General features: G+C 40.8%; 1 protein-coding gene across 1 annotated transcript in view; it reads left to right on the forward strand.

Annotated features, from left to right (window-relative positions):
- Positions 1–16966, forward strand: part of PTCHD1 (patched domain containing 1) — a 62864-nt gene extending 45898 nt beyond the window's left edge. Inside the window, exons 2-3 of the mRNA XM_064277844.1 lie at positions 1113–1773; positions 14645–16966. Coding sequence (XP_064133914.1) covers positions 1113–1773; positions 14645–16299 — 2316 coding nt within the window. The 3' untranslated portion in view covers positions 16300–16966. The remainder of the gene's footprint in view (positions 1–1112; positions 1774–14644) is intronic.
- The last annotated feature ends 845 nt before the right edge of the window (positions 16967–17811 follow it).

A 17811-nucleotide genomic window follows, 5' to 3' on the forward strand; every position in this document is an offset into this window, starting at 1 on the left:
GCACAAATACAGGAATTTTTGACTGGCAAGAACCTTCATTCAGCTGCTGGCATCGCCAACCTAGAGGCATAGAATGAGGGGCTAAGAGCAAAGGTTCTGGAGCCAGACTTCCTGCTGTACCCCAGCTTTGCCTCTTACATATGTTTGACCTTGGGCAAGTAACTTGACTTCTCTGTGTCTCAGGTTCTTCCTCTCTAAAATGAGGCCAGTGCTTGCATCAACTCTGTAGACTTCTTGTAAGGGTTAAATGAGTTAATCTGTATAAAGGGCCTAGCCCCGTGCCTGGCATGCAGCAGGGGCTGTTAAATAAGTGCTTGGCTTCACTTATGCACTTTGACTGCAGGTGTACAGGACTTGGACACAGCAGATTTGACTCGGGGCGAGGTGTATAGAATGAATCACACTGTGCTTCTTTAGCATGGTTCCCATGTACCTCAGCCAGCCTCTTACGGTTACAGCTCCCTTCCCATGTATGTAGACAAGGAAAGCCAGAGAATATGAGGGTTCCCAAGGTGAACCTCTTGTCTTTTATGGTGCACAGTGATTGAATCTGATGACATTACTTAGCCGCCTTGAAAACTGCCAGTAAGGGACTAGCTTGCTGAGGGCCTTTGCACTCAGAATTGCTCCTTAGGTCACTTTTTAAGTTATGTTTTCAGGAGGAAGACAAACAGCAGACCTATGTAAGATTTTTAGACTTTACAGACCAACTGGGTCACAGATAAATGTGGAAATAATGCTGGTCTTTAACGCAGCGCTTCTCAAACTTTAGGTGTTTCAGAATCACCTGGAGGACTTGTTAAAACCAGATTCTTAGGCCCCATCCCCAGAGATTTTTATTTCCCAGATCAGGGGTGTGAGGCCCGAGAGCATTTTCATTTCTAACAAGCTCCCAGGTTGTGCTGATGCTGTTGGTCCAGGGAACACATGGTCAAATGCATTTTTCCATCTCTACTACCTATTTCTGATCTAAGGTTATAACATTTAAACTCTTTACATTAGAGATGAAATGAGTGCCCCCTCCAAAAGAAATAGTTGAATCCACAGAGCTAATGTCACTTATTAATGCCTTCTTTTGGTAATAAACACTGTCTGTATTTTTTTCCCCGTAGTTGCATGCTGCTGTGACCAAGATCCAGGTTCCAAGGCCTGGTTTTAATTACACGTTCGCCCACATATGTATCCTGAATAATGATAAGACTTGCATCGTGGATGACATAGTGCATGTCCTGGAGGAGCTAAAGAATGCTCGGGCCACCAACAGGACCAATTTTGCTATCACGTACCCGATCACTCACTTAAAGGACGGGAGGGCAGTATACAATGGGCACCAGCTTGGGGGAGTCACCGTACACAGCAAGGACCGAGTAAAATCTGCAGAGGCCGTCCAGCTCACCTACTACCTGCAGTCAATCAACAGTCTCAACGACATGGTGGCCGAGAGGTGGGAATCCAGCTTCTGTGACACTGTCCAACTGTTCCAGAAATCCAATAGCAAAGTCAAAATGTACCCTTACACGTCCTCATCACTGAGGGAAGATTTCCAGAAGACCAGCCGCGTGTCGGAACGTTACCTGGTCACCAGCCTGATCCTGGTGGTCACCATGGCCATCCTCTGCTGCTCTATGCAGGACTGCGTCCGCAGCAAACCCTGGCTAGGCCTCCTTGGGTTGGTGACCATAAGCCTGGCCGCTCTCACCGCAGCCGGGATCATCAATCTCACTGGTGGGAAATACAATTCCACCTTCCTGGGAGTCCCTTTCGTCATGCTAGGTAATTACTACACTTCATTTTTCTGTTTCCTCCTGTGGTGGTAACTGGGTTCCTAAAAGGCAAGGACTAGCCATCTAACAACTTTGTTTCATTTATAGCATCTTCATTTTGCCTAGAAGTCCTGGGAGCAATTCTATAAAGTGCTGGTCCTTGGCAAGAAGCAACCTAATCTGGTAAATGTACCAGAAGTTCAAAGTCCTGGGTTCCAGCCCTGGTATGGTATTTAGCAGATATTAATCTGTTCGGAAGTAGCCCTGGTGGTGCAACGGTTAAGTGCTCAGCTACTCACTGAAAGGTTGGAGGTTCGAACCCACCCAGTGGCTCCATAGGAGAAAGACCTGGCACCTGTTCCCGTAAAGATTACAGCCTAGAAAACACTTACGGGGCAGTTCTACTCTGTCACATGGGGTCACTATGAGTCGAAAATCAACTCAAGGGCACGGGATAACAACAATCTGTTCTGTGCCTCAGTGCCTTAAAGGCTGGGCTTCTCCAGTAGCAGGCCCTGAGGCAAGGATTTGGATATAAGTAACTTATTTGGGAGGTGAACCTAGGAAGCACCAGTATGGGAATGAAAAAGTGAGACGGGAAAGGAAGACAATCCAGGTTGTTACTGAGCAGGTTACTGCTGTGGGTACCTGTGGCTCAATCCCACTGGGGACCTTTGGAGGACAGTGTAGAACACACCTCAGAGAGGCACCCACCCCCTTGAGGGGTGAGGAAGCTGAGGTGTTTATGTAGAAACCTTGTGTACAACTCATTGAGGGCTGCTCCCCAGGGCTGTTAGCTCCCCAGCACGTTCCAGGGAAGACTTAGCACAGTCCTCTGGCCAGAGAAAGCCCTCAGACCAACAGGTGTTTGTAGTAAGAAGTCTTCAGTATGCTCAGGGATGGCGAGTAGGAAGGCATATGGGTTGGCACTGAAAGTGCTACCCTCATTTTCCCCACTTTTTTTTAAGGATAGGGTGCAAGTGAACATCACACAAAAGGAGATAAATGTATGAGAACTTTGAAAGCTACAAGTAAGACACAATGCTGAGAATTTGCATTTCCACCCCCTATATTCTGAATCAATCTACATTTTTAACAAGATCCATTCACTTGGTTCGAAGCCCTGGTTGAGAGTATATTCACTCTTGGGGGCTGCAGGAATTCCCTGATAGAGGTAATGGTCAAAACAAAGCCACAGTGGTCATAACATAATACTGGTTGCTCTGTCCATCTGGTAAGGAAGATGGCATGTGCAGCAAGCCTGATAGTGGCAGGGTTCCAATGGGCCAGGGATTAAAGCAGTTAGTTTCCCCCTTTTCTGTGGCAACTTATCATCATTTTTGTTAGCAAAATTAAAATGTCATTTGGCATCAGATACTAAAATGACAAATGAAGTAGCATTTGTAGTTGACTGAGAAATAACTATGGTTGAGTTCATTAGTATGCCTTGTGCCCTGTTTTGGAGTAGTAGAAAAGAAAAGAATTTACTCTGGAAACCTCAGCTGTGTTATGGCTAAATGATAAGCAGGGCTGTTGGGGCTGCAAGGCTGCAGGATTACATTCTCCCCTCGGTGCTGTGCTGCTGGCAAGAAGTTAAATCTAGTAAATAAACGTACAATAGTAGCTTTTGTGAAAAGTGGGGCACTGTGGGGAGATGGAGCACCCTGAGGATCTACCAGATACGTTTAATCACCACTGAACAAAACAGAGAAGAAGGCTGCTACACTTCCTTCTGCAGTCAGTATGTTAAGAAGGCGGCATAACTTGCCTCTAAAATAACCCAAGACAACGCGGGTCCATTGCGGACTACGGGCCGGTTCCTTGAAGAGTGAGTTGACTGGGAATTAGTGGCTTTCACCAAGGCTTAAGTCAAAGTTTAAATTAAGATGTTTTGCTCATGATTAGTCACATAATTGCTTTGGGGATTTTGTTTTTCTTTCTTTTTTTTTTTTTTAGCTTTTCATTTTTAAAATACAGTGTTTTCTTTTGGGGGGGAGGGTAAAAAGGAATAAGAAAAGGATGGGAAACTGAAGGGAGATAGTAGTTTCCTAAAGTGACGGGAAAAAACAGCTGTTGGAGCTAGAAAACGAAAGGTCAGTGCTGGTTTTATGACACTCCAGGATGTTTACCAGTGAGCTCAAAGTATGTTACAATATTTTAAAACATTTTAAAAATTAATTTTAAGTAAAATACAATTAAGGAGCCCTGGTGGTGTAACAGATAAATAACGTGGCTGCTAACCAAAAGACTGGCGGTTTGAACCCACCCAGTGGCTCCGCGGGAGAGAAGACTTGGCAGTCTGCTCCAGTAAAGATTGTTGTTGTATGCTTTTGAGTCAATTCCGACTCATAGTGACCCTATAGGACAGAGTAGAAAACTATAGGGTCGCTATGAGTCAGAATCGACTTGATGGTACAGAACAACAGCAAAATAAAATTATAATATTTAAAGTTTCTTAAGATTAATTTTTAAGTAAAATAAAATAGCAATATTCCAAACTTCTTAAAATTAACTACATTCAGCCAAATGAAATTATGGTATTGAAAACTACTTAAAATTAACTCCATCAAAATAAAATTACAATATATAAACTTCCTAAAATTAATTTTATTAAGTAAAATAAAAGTACAATATTTAAACTAATATAAACTTCTTTGAAAGTACAAAAATAATTTTTTAAGAAGTTACACATTTTTTAATTTTTAGATGTAAAAAGCAACACACAAAAGTGTGCCAGATAATATTGGGTCAGGAGAAGATGTAAGAGATGGTGGAATGGCGAGATATAAGCTGGAGAGTGTCTAAAAAATAAAGCCAGAATTAGTAGTGCCACAACTCTGTGGAGACGGAGTGTCACTGAACTTTACGTCAGAGTTCAATTCAGAAAAATCTGGCATTTGCAGTGATAGAGACCAAGCACTGCAGGTGCCCAGTACTCCCTTGTTTGCAATTTGTAGGGAATGTTACATGCATTGATTTGATGGTAGTTTTCCCTGCTGACAATCAGTGTGCAACCTTTCTGTACATTTTCAGCCCAAAGAGAACTCAAATTATTTAGTCACAAAATGAAAGGAAGCTACACATTTTAGTAGCTAAGGCCCATTTGGGATAAATACGTTGCATGATGTAATGGTGTTTAATAATATGCTTATAAAGCTAACAGTGCCTGGATTTAGGACGGTTGTCCTTCTGTATTTATCAGATAAACTATTTGTTTCTTAGAGTCTGATTTTAAAATGAAATATAAGCAAAAGCATGTTTGTAAAAGTTGCATCCAGGGCCAATGTTTAATTCTAGATTTTTGATGACCAGTCCTAAAATGCCAATACATTTCAAATGACCAAGAAGAAATGCAGTGCTAAGGGTTTTTCTCTACAAGTCAATAAACTGCGTGTCCAGTTTTTTTAAAAACATAAGATGACTATGCTTAAGCTAAGCAGATTTAAGCAAAACTTCCTGATGTACTGTTATAAAAATAAAATATCAAGTAAAATAAAAATGTATATAGCCTCATTTAGAAGGAAACATATCTTAGAAAATGTCTTGAATGCAGCCGTTTCCTTGGCTAACAATAGTCTATAATGTGATAAACACTACAGATTTAAAATTGAACAAACTGAACGTTCTCAGTGTGATACCGGGTCACGTAAGGCCAGATCCAGTCAAATGCCAAAATGGCAGTAGATTTAGAACGGAAAATTTTAAGACCATGTATGTCAAGCAGTATTAACCTGACAAAATTCCAGAATAGGAAAGAATTTAGATAAACTCTAAGAGTTCACTATAATGGGTTGTGACTGTGTGTTTCTAGCCAAGATGCTACATGACATCTCTGGCAATAAAAATATATCCTACACAGATTAATCATTTTGGCAATGATGTAAGCATAGATACATCATGATTTAAAATGTTTTTAATCAGTGTCGTGCATATTAGACAATCCCGCTTCTGCCAAAACTTCAGTCCACATGAGTCAGATCAGTTTACTTGGAGCTGAAATCCTAAAAAGTCTACAGTGTTATAAATACTCATTGACATTTTTCAGTTACTAGAATTTGGAGGAGTTTATTTGGTCCATACCCCTTATCATGCATAAAAAAATCCCTTCCTTCCAAACTGTATGGATATCAGACAGTGAGTTGAATTGTCATTTGTAAACATACGACACTCATCATTTTAATCTCTTATGGAATTTCCTTTAAAAAATAAGGATTTACATCATTGTCCTCCAATTGGGTGTAAGTTAAGACATTGGCATAAGCTTTGTATCTACAAGCTCTCCTTACAGGCTTAATATTTCCATGGCTTTGCTGATTAGACACAAATCAGGAAAGGAATGGAATCTTGGAGACTATAGAAGGGAACCGAAGGAAGGTTTTCTTCCTTCTGAACCTGGAAGGCTTGTTGTTTCATGTACGTTCTACGCAGCTAAAAGTGGAGAATTGGGGTCATGTCAAAAGATAGTTTGGATATTAGTTTCTACATGGTAATCTACCTCATGAGGCTCACTTTGCATTTATCAAGATATAAGACTGCAGGAGTTTGGATAAGATGAACAATATTCTTTACACCCTATTTCAAATGTTTAGGATTTGAGAAAGTGAGATGTCCAGGGTGCCCTCTTCCTTCTGAATTATCCAATCAGGCCACTCAGATACAAAGATATGAAAAGAAGAAACAATGTAGATTAGGTGCTAGGAAGAGAATAATAACGGGGATGTTTGGCTTTTTTTGGGGGGGGGAGGGGAGGTAAACAGGATTATCCGTATTTAGCAGAAACCAGAAGATTAGGTTCAGTTCTTCAAGATTTGTACTCAGTTGCTGTTACTTTGGGATATGATGCAGTATATGAAGCTGAGATTTATGAAAGGGCAAAAGTTCTTGTGCAAGAAATGTAGTTCCAACTGAAAAAATGGAACTCTTAATTATTTTTGCTCTAAATTGAAGCAAAACTGGCAAAGTTCAAAATAGGACCTTGCCTATAGGAACTTGCCAATATTCAACCATTTCTGAAGTACAGAAAAGGTAATTTCGTGTGGTGCAGTCTCATACATACATCACTGTAGAAATCCACCATCTGTAACAATGTGGCAGTCTGCGTGATGGGGTAGAAGTATTGTAGAGTGCTGTGGGAATACTCTGCTTACATATCAACTAGTACTAGGTTCAGCAGTTTCTGGAAAAAAAGCTGCTTTACAGGGGTTTTGTTGTTCACATTTTTTATACATCTGATTTAAAATGAGAGCATTCCGTACAATATTTGTCAAATTTGTTCCCTGAATATCTTTTTTTTTTAATGGGTTATGGTCATTGTGGGACAAATTTTCAAAAAGATCATGTAATCTAGCTTTGTAGTTAGTTCTCACTCTTTTATTCTTAGGCTTCACCAATCATATTGCAAGAGGGCTGTGTGTGGAGAAATACGACTGGGAAGATGAGCAAAACAAGTTTTATTGTTTAATTCTTAACTTTAAAGTAAGACAAGAACAGGACTGGGGGTGTAGGTCCAGGAAGGTAGAAATCAGCTAGGCAGAGGAATGCAAAGGGAATTCCCTCCCCTTTGACCCCAGTCTCCTGGGTATCCTCCATGTGGTCTATCTACATAGCCTTGCTCAAGATATGGGGGAGTGGCAGAGATCTGTCAAGGCTGGGCAGCAGGAAGCAACATCAGGACACTTAGCTGGCAGAAATAGGCCATGAGGAGAAATGCCTAGTACCTACATTTGAACTAGCATCACAAACCAAGTAGTCAGAGTCATTGTTAAGGAAACCTTGCATTTCACCTAGGCTACTCCACCAGCCAAGAACCAAAACGTGGACAGATGGAATCCAAGACAGGGATTCTAGCCTTTCTCTACATTGATCGGTATAGCAGCACTAACATTTATCTTACTCATCAGTCAAATAAATTTCACATCTCGTGTGTGTGTGTATAATTTGTATGCATAACATATCACATTTGATATATTATATATCACATATAATATATTATGTAATAACCTCATGTTATGTCTTCATATGCATATACTATGTGTTTATAGCATATATTTAAAAAATTGTCTGAATGTTTGAATATAAATAAACACTATATGTTTCTCTGTATATATTAGTGTATAATATATGCTGTATATATATACACTATATATTCAAACATAAATATGTATGTAAAAAGTGTTAATAGTATTGCCATATATACATATATTTATATATTACATGTCATCTATATGTAAATATATTACACAATAGCTATAGCATATATTACAGGCCACATTTGTACACAGTGATTTTATATAGTGCTCATACACAATATCTAAATACCTTATCTTTAAACAAGAAAGAGCTATTAGCAAGTTTTATTTCTTGGGCTCTTATTTGCATCTCTCTAATGAAGGAAAACAATTTCTGAGATTAAACTCTAATGCCATGACTAGAATGATCAAAATGTGACAAGTCTCTGGTAAAAAGAATAAGACGTGTGTGTGTATTCCCCCTGATATAAGCATCTGTCTTTATTTAAGCAGAGTACACTGTTACTCTTACTCTTAACTGTGAGACAAAACAGGCTGTGATAAACCAAACAATTCAGTTTATAAAGTAAATGTTTATAACTGGCAAAGTGTAAATGTAACCCAATTAATGAACTTCTCCCTGAGACTAGATGTTACTTAATCCACACATATATACACTTTAAATTTCTTCCCCCAAAACAAAAATCATAAATTTATGTGGGTGTCATTCAAAGAAAAGCATTTTATAAACATGAACTACTTAGTAAAGCCTGCCTAAGTAAATGTTTTAAGCAGACTTTGCTCACACATTATATTGTATGGATTTTCTAGAAGAATGCAGTAATTTTATTTCCGTATGTGAAATCTGGCACTGCCCAGGTATGCTATATGGCTTCATTGTTTCGTAGTATTAAATGTTTTCACACCGAAACAGAAAGATCATCCATTTGCAAGCCATGCCATCTCACCTCATTGCCCAGCCATTCCTCGCTTTTCGGAGCTCAGGAGGAGGAAACCATGGCTAGTACGAAAAGGATTAAAATGTCAGGAGCACTCAAAGGCTGTGGCTGTGTGTACTAGGGAAGGCTGGGAAATCTTGGCCTTAAGAATAATCTGAGTTACAAAAATCCAGATTTACAACGTAGATAAATTTACCTATTATTATTCACTTGACATAAATAAATAATCACCCAGACTGGCTCTGATAGCAAGACTAATTAATAAATTTAAAATATGATTCACTCTATGAACAACTTTTCAGAATTCACTTGGTAAAGTTAGGTTAACCCTCAATTATTTGTTAGTGGAGTCCTGGCTTGGTGGATTATAAACAACCCTTAAGGCTTTGCAGAAAGAGTGAGTGAGATTTTATCTGTGACCGTTCCTGCCTGAGTTGAGTTTTTTCCACCATTAGTGTTATTTATCATATGTGCTGCTGTTTCTCTTCATTGACTAGAAAGCCTGAAAGTTAACTGTACATGTTGTTATTGTGTGCTGTTTAGTTGACATCAACTGACAGTGATCCCATGTGACAGAGTAGAACTGCCCCAGAGGGTTTCCTGGGCTGAAATCTTTTTGGGAGCAGGTCGCCAAGTCTTTTCTCCCAAGAAGCAGTGGTGGGTTTGAACTGCCGACCTTTCAGTTAGCACATGAGCTCTTAAACATTGCGCCACCAGGGCTCCTTTAACTGCATATAAACCCGTTGCCGTCGAGTCGATTCCGACTCATAGCGACCCTATAGGACAGAGTAGAACTGCCCCACAGAGTTTCCAAGGAGCGCCTGGTAGATCTGAACTGCCAACCTTTTGGTTAGCAGTCGTAGTACTTAACCACTAGGCCACCAGGGTTTCCTAACTGTATATAAAATATAAAAATTCTTTGAAAAAGAAAAATTATTAGCCTAAATCCTTTAGTATTTGATTTTACTAGGTGATAATCCCAAAGTCTACTGCTAATAAAATTCTGTTTCCTTTTTAAATGACATAAAACCAAACCTATTGCTATCAAGTCAATTCCAACTCATAGCGACCTTACAGGACAGAGTAGATCTGTTCCATAGGGTTTCCAAGGAGTGGCCGGTGGATTTGAACTGCTGTCCTTTTGGTTAGCAGCCCTAGCTCTTAACCTCTGTGCCACAAAAAAGCCACAAGGACTCCTTTAAATCACATACCTGATACAAATTGTGTTTGAACATTGGTGAAGACACAAGCACTTGTTCATAGCATACAGTCATCCTTATGATAGACAGGACAGGGTGTAGCATCCATTTAACCCTTCTGGGTGAGTTCTACTATCCTTAGCCCACATTGTTTCAAATCATTCACTCATGAATAATTAAAATTTGAACCTGTGCATGCACGCGTGTGTGTCTGTTTTGACATCTACCAATACGCATGTGTCCATATACATCTAAGAATATAGACATGTCAGGAACAAAAACAGAAACAGGCATCTTGAATATGGTTTTAAAAGACAACTGAATGTTTTAAAAGCCTCTTTATCTTCAGAATTTAATATAATCAGTATGTGTTGTTTAGCAGTTCTAAGTTGGCAAGGCCTCAGATTTAACACTGTGAAAAAGGAAACGCTTGGGATTTTGGTCAGTTCCTAGCATCCTCGCTATGATACAGTCTTTTACTTCCAGGTTTCAGGTTGTGACCTGTCCCTCTGATGATGAGACATGGCTCCCGTTACCATCATAGGGCCCCTGGTCATCAAGGTCTCAATCCATTTGGAGCTTCATGTTTAGATAGCTCCCCACATGAGTGCTGCTACCAGAGAATCCTCATGAACAGGCTTGGGACACTGGAGATGGAAAACCATCCCTTACCAAAGTGATGCTTCATGCCAATGACACATGCCCCTCGGCCAGATTTAATAGAGAACCTTACAGAGCTTCTACTTCATTAAAATAAAAAAAATTTTTTTTAATTTGAGTGCAAAGCAAACAGCAATATTTTTTGCCTTTTAAAGTACCTTTTTAAAAACGGAGGAAACAAGAGCCAAACCTTTGAAAAGTATCTTCAACCCACATGCAGTATCCATCTGCCTATCTTTAAGATTTGGCCCGAGTCTTGCTTGCTGAACTCCAGCCCCAAAGTTAAGAGAGGGATGGATGATGTCGTGATGCTAAGGAACGAAGGGAGACACCTGCTGATAATGCAGGGAAGAAATAGAAACTACCAAATTCTTCCTTCTCTGCCTTTTCTTGAGTCCCAGTGGCCCAGTTTCTGAAGTGGCAATAAAAAATAATGCCATGGAAAAAAAAAATCATCTAGAGGAGACCAAATGGTCAAAAATTACTCTAAAACAAAGATGAGAAGGTAAGGGGGTAGGGAAACTAAAGTACTGGAAATGGTACAACCAGAATGGAATGAATGAGAATGATGACTCATGGTGAAAAATGTAACCAATATCACTGAATAATTAGTATAGAAGTTGTTAAATGGGAACATAATTTGCTGTATACACTTTCACCTTAAACACAATAAGATACTATTAAGGAAAAAAAAAAGGCTAGGGCTGGCTGGAGGAAAAATTGTGAGGAAGTTATTTTTTGTGACATCCTCCTACTTGCTGTTTCCTCTTCATTTCCTCCCCATCTCTGTCCTCTGTCCCATTCCCAGACCTAAGGGAAGCTGTTTCAGTAGACCGCTGTCCCAAAGGAGTTTGCATTTTAATAGAATATACCCTCAAGGCCAAAACCAAAGGTAATTCAGCTGTAATTATGAGCAGAGCAGGCCTGCTGTGGGGGAAGGGGCAGGGTATTCCTCATGTCCTGGGCTCTTGGAATGTTTCTCTCCTTAGTCCAGGCCTGGAAATGGGCCCCACAGTTCAGCTTTCCTTTAGGGTGAAAGATCTACCTCTTCAGCATAAATACCCGTCTCTGAATCAGGTCTACTGCCAGCCAGGCACTCCAGGCCACTAATCCCTGGGAGACACCCACAGCTATGCTGGCATTTGTCCCTCCCTTGACTGACTGAGCTTTAGGAAGGAGGCCGGGTTATTCCTGAAATCCAACAGGCTCTTCTCGGACACTACACAGCTCCACCTTTGGGGTTAGGACATGGACATCTGCTAGAGAGGTGTGGCTTGCGAAACAAGAATCTGGTCTATCAGGGATGGTGGTGGCAGGGAGGGGTTTGGAGGCAAGGCCAATGATGACTAGCAACAAATCTCAAGTGATCAGGTAGTACACACTCTCTCTTAGAGCCTCCTAACCTGGCCTCTGGAGCCCTGATGGTGCTGTGGTTATGCGTTAGCCAAAAGGTCAGCAGTTCAAATCCACCAGCCGCTCCTTGGAAGCCCTATGGGGCAGTTCTTCTCTGTCCTACAGGGTCTCTATGAGTCGGAATTGACGGCAACGGGTATCCTGGCCTCTGAGATTCTGCCCAAACACCCTGGTACCAAGAGGAACCAAAAAAGCTTTATTTCCAAGACCCATGAGAATAAAATTAGAATTCTCTCTGGAGCTGCCCCCAGAACCAAGAGCATATCTTTTACTGGGTAACCTCTTCCGTCAGCATATAGATTTAACATATGCAAAAAGACTCAAGATTTAAGAAAAAAGATCAAGCTATAGAAGTACAAGTCATTTCAAATGTGGCAACAGAACTCATGAGATAAAAGCTAGTAGCCTAACCTCGACCTTTTCTTAAGTTTGATTATTTTCATTTTGGACCCTTGAACCTCACTCTTTTCACCTAATAGCTCCATTAACCCAAATTCCTTTTCTCAGTTAGCTTCTAAAATTATTCAACAGCAAGGTAAGACATATATTCTTACTGTATTTTCCAACAATATTCACGGTCAGATCATAAAGCATGGCACAAATTACAAAAAAAAGACATCAGAACAGTTTCAATTTAGTATAAATTCTATTATATAACTAATTCTAATCCTGCTAAATGTATCCTTATTTTCTTACCATATTTAATGACTCAGTACTAAAGTATTTTTTTGTTTGTTTTGGCAAGTAGATACTGTAAAAAAAAAAAAGTCATTTGCCATTTTCAATGAACACCTGAAGTGTATTTTACCCACCAGAACGTACTCTACATGACCCAAGGTGAAGTAATCAATATTGTTCCCCCAGGATGTAGATGCCTCAGAGGTATTAATCCTCTTTTTACCCTCATTTCAAGAAAACTATTACTTTCAGTCAAAGGCTCAGTTGGTCCTTCCTAAGAACACAGTGGAAGGCTTAATAAATTGTTTTCCCTCCTGAGACTAGATGCTAACTATCTAAAACATAATTAACAACAGGATGCCAGTCAATGAGTGCACTTTTTACTTCATGTCTGGGGAGTTTAGGTGCCTCCAATTTAATAGGGGAAAAAAAAATTTTTTTTTTTATAGTGCTAGTTATCAAATTGACAGTCTTGACCTGACCTCTAAAAGCAGCTGTAAAGTGATGCCTAGTAAATTAAGATAAATGCCAAATCCCTCTGAGGAAAAAGGCCTATATTATTACTATGAAATGGCCATTTGAGTTTGGGGCCATGACTTCACAATAAGGATATAAATACCAACTGGGCATGAGGGAAGACATGTTCTCAGTTATTGTACACAGAAGATAATAGTGACTCACTTCGCTCAGCATTATGCTTGGCTGGAGATTTTAAATTCCTTTTTAAAAACAAGACTATTGTACCACAGGGTAAAGATTTTATTATGCTCAATAATGGGACTGAATATGCCAAGGCGTAGAAGCAGAAAATTAGATCTGCTGATTCCAGTGCCAAGACAGGGGTTAGAGAAAGCTACATGGGTCACTTTGGTGGGCTTTCCAATGTTGCAGGGGCCTGGAAACCCAGGACGGCACAGCGGAGGAGTGTCTGATTCCCTCCGGGAGAGGTAGGAGAAGTCATTCTAGATTATGTCCCGCCCAGGAAATAGAATGGAGTCAGAACATGGGCACGTGTGATACCTCTGCTGTTCCAGGAGAGGCAAAGGCACTAAGCAGTTAAGAGGTCCCTGACCTGGCTCTCTCCCTCAGAAGCGATTGCCAAATAGGGCAGAGTAGCCAGCAGCGTCACTACCTACTTGATATGTCATCTCTGAACAACCAAAATTGGTCAAACTAATCCCTGAAGACAAAATGCAAGCCATAAATCTTCAACTGGAATTCTAATTTTTATCACTTGCTTGAAGAGTTCATATGAATCTTATTCCTTCTGCATTTTCCTCCATTTTTCTCTTCACTCAAACTGGTTCCCATTTATTTTGCTTCCCTGTTTCTTAGATTTATTGCTTCCTGCCCTGATATTTGGGAAAGAAAAAAAGAGGCTGTGATTTAGTTTCCTGTCAAGGCTCAAATTAAATACAGTCCCTCTTTCTCACTAAAGCCCTCCACATGGCCAGATTTAAATGAGGTGACAGGATGTTACCTCAGAACCCTCTGCCCACTGCCTTCCTCTGTGCTGACCTCTAGCCAGACATGTGGGGATAACAAGCAAAATGATGAGTATCCAGATATCTTCTCTGGAGTGTTACCACCAACCAACAGAAACAAATACTCTGCAAACTGTACCAACAGCCTTAAGCTATCGTTATATACACTCCACAACAGACATAGGCACAAGTCTACCCAGCTTCCTATAGGCACAAATCCCTTCAGCTTTCTTATGCCAGAAGGGAGCATAAAGATCTTAGCTCTCCTAGCTTCCCTTTTACAATCCGTTAAAATTTATGATTCACCAAAACACAGGTCTATCTCTCCGCAGGAAAAATCATTGGGATTTGAAAGCCTGTCACCACTAGGGCTGGTTATTTTTTCTCTGACCTAGTAGTCTCCCCTGACCAAGTTGGTTCCCTCCTTTAAAGAGTTTAGGCCATTAAACTTTTGCTCTGGTCTTTTTCTGCCCCCTTCAGGTCATGGATTATATGGGACTTTTGAAATGTTATCCTCCTGGAGGAAAACTAAAGAAGACCAACATGTTAAAGAGAGAACTGCAGCAGTCTATGCAGACTCCATGCTCTCCTTTTCTCTCACCACTGCCATGTACCTGGTCACCTTTGGCATAGGGGCCAGCCCTTTCACAAACATTGAGGCAGCCAGGATTTTCTGCTGCAATTCCTGTATCGCAATCTTCTTCAACTACCTCTATGTACTCTCGTTTTATGGTTCCAGCCTGGTGTTCACTGGCTACATAGAAAACAATTACCAGCATAGTATCTTCTGTAGAAAAGTTCCAAAGCCTGAGGTATTGCAGGAGAAGCCGGCATGGTACAGGTTTCTCCTGACAGCCAGATTCAGCGAAGACACAACTGACGCTGAGGAAGCGAACACTTACGAGAGTCACCTATTGGTATGTTTCCTCAAACGCTATTACTGTGACTGGATAACCAACACCTATGTCAAGCCTTTTGTAGTTCTCTTTTACCTTATTTATATTTCCTTTGCCTTAATGGGCTATCTGCAGGTCAGTAAAGGGTCAGACCTTAGTAACATCGTAGCAACTGCAACGCAAACCATTGAGTACACTACTGCCCAGCAAAAGTACTTTAGCAACTACAGTCCAGTGATTGGGTTTTACATATATGAGTCCATAGAATACTGGAACACTAGTGTTCAAGAAGATGTGCTAGAATACACCAAGGGGTTTGTGCGGATATCCTGGTTTGAGAGCTACTTAAATTACCTTCGGAAACTCAATGTGTCCACTGGCTTGCCTAAGAAAAATTTCACAGACATGTTGAGGAATTCCTTCCTGAAAACCCCCCGGTTTTCACATTTTCAAGAGGACATCATCTTCTCTAAAAAGTACAATGATGAGGTCGATGTAGTGGCCTCCAGAATGTATTTGGTGGCCAAGACCATGGAAACCAACAGAGAAGAACTCTATGATCTCCTGGAGACTCTGAGGAGACTTTCTGTCACCTCCAAGGTGAAGTTCATAGTCTTCAATCCATCCTTTGTGTACATGGATCGATATGCCTCCTCTCTGGGAGCCCCCCTGCACAACTCCTGCATCAGTGCTTTATTCCTGCTCTTCTTCTCGGCATTCCTGGTGGCAGATTCTCTGATCAATGTCTGGATCACCGTAACAGTGGTGTCCGTGGAGTTTGGCGTTATAGGCTTCATGACCTTATGGAAAGTAGAACTAGACTGCATTTCTGTGCTTTGCTTAATTTATGGAATTAACTACACAATTGACAATTGTGCTCCACTGTTATCCACATTTGTTCTGGGCAAGGATTTCACAAGAACTAAGTGGGTAAAAAATGCCCTGGAAGTGCATGGGGTAGCTATTTTACAGAGTTACCTCTGCTATGTAGTTGGTCTGATTCCTCTCGCAGCTGTGCCTTCAAATCTGACCTGTACACTGTTCAGGTGCTTGTTTTTAATAGCATTTGTCACCTTCTTTCACTGCTTTGCCATTTTACCTGTGATACTGACTTTCCTGCCACCCTCTAAGAAAAAAAGGAAAGAGAAGAAAAATCCTGAAAACCGGGAGGAAATTGAGTGTGTAGAAATGGTAGATATTGATAGTACCCGAGTGGTTGATCAAATTACAACAGTGTGATAGCGTCTGCTTGTTATATTTTCACCCTAGGTCTTATCAAACGCAAAGAAATTACGTTAATGAAAGAATTAAAAGTTCTTTTTTTTTCCAAAGGCAAGAAACAGGCATTCCCCAAAGAGTAAAAGACAAGGGGGAGAAATGGACATGGCATGTTTTCAATATTTAAAATAAAATGGGTTGTATGAGAAAGAATCTAGAAACACACACAAACAGAGACCCTAGGAGACTTCTAGTCTCTTAAACTAAGATCAAATAGAAGAAAGCATATCAGCAAGCAGGATCCTATTCTATCCACACTGCAGATGCTGCTGTTACTGTGACAAAACCTACTGATTATAAGGTCAGCTGTCAAAGTAGAAATAGCTTTAAGCATTGTTCAAACAACCAGTCAGGGTCAGTGGTTTGAGATCTTAACCATTGCACCTAGCTCCCCAACACCCCAAGGAGATGTGTGTGCAAGTTCTGACCAGCAAAAGCAAAGCTAGAACCTCAGAAGCAGACACGCAGAGTGGCCATCACCCCTGGACTGGAACTGAGTCACCCCTAAACTCACCCGGGTGAGGCAGTGTTGCTGTCTAGAATGTATATTCCCCCATCAATATAGGTTCAACAAATGTATGGTTGGGTTAATACACCTTTAAACCAATGACAGCTCCAGCACTGCAGAGTTGGGGTGATTCTATTTTGGAAGATCTTGTTGCTTGTCACTGGATGGGTCTGCTTTATTAGTTACAGCTCTTGGCAGGAGGCTCCAGTATCCAAAACTAGAGAGCTAGACCTAAATACCTGGCATAATAGAGGAAAAGCAGGTGTCTAGCGTGAAACCGGAGACAGCATCTCCATTTTAACAGAAAAAGAAGAAGATGGCCAGATGGGACAGCTGTTTGTAGTTTGGCTCTACAAGCTTTTTGCATGGATGCCCAGAAACAACATCTGCCCACACATAGCTGAGGAAGGAAAAATGAACACTGAAATCGTTACTTGCCATAGCTTCCAACTTGTAGTGCCAGCCTGCCTTTGCTGAGAGACATGCCTGCTAAGAGCCGTAGAGGGGAAAAGAGGTCTTTTGTTGGGTGTAAGTCCTGAAACAGAAACTTCACGGAAGTACAGGGAGATAAAGGGCTAAAGGGGAGATAGATGGAAACGACTGGAAAAAGGAATCGCCAATACAAAGGCGTCGATGATGGCAATCAAACCTTCCTGGTGTCTTTTTAAAGTTTCATTCCTAGCAAAACTGGCTGCACTTTCACTTTCCTGCTCCCCATTTTGATGCCCTCCTACTTCATTGCAAGGCCCTTCTGTACATTAACAAGTCTACACATTTATACTGCTGACCTGCAGCATCTCTAGAGGAAGAGTTCATGGATCTCAGCAGAAATGGTTTGCTCTGAAGAGGCTGTGTATGCCGCCCCAGACCCCTGCATTTCTTTAAATCTATAAAAATGAAACTAAAACCTGGTCACATTTGAGGCATATGTCCACAGTATTTTTCCCTTTTAGATATGTAGCTTA

Source organism: Loxodonta africana, chromosome X (assembly GCF_030014295.1).
Source record: "Loxodonta africana isolate mLoxAfr1 chromosome X, mLoxAfr1.hap2, whole genome shotgun sequence".
Lineage (NCBI taxonomy): Eukaryota > Metazoa > Chordata > Mammalia > Proboscidea > Elephantidae > Loxodonta > Loxodonta africana.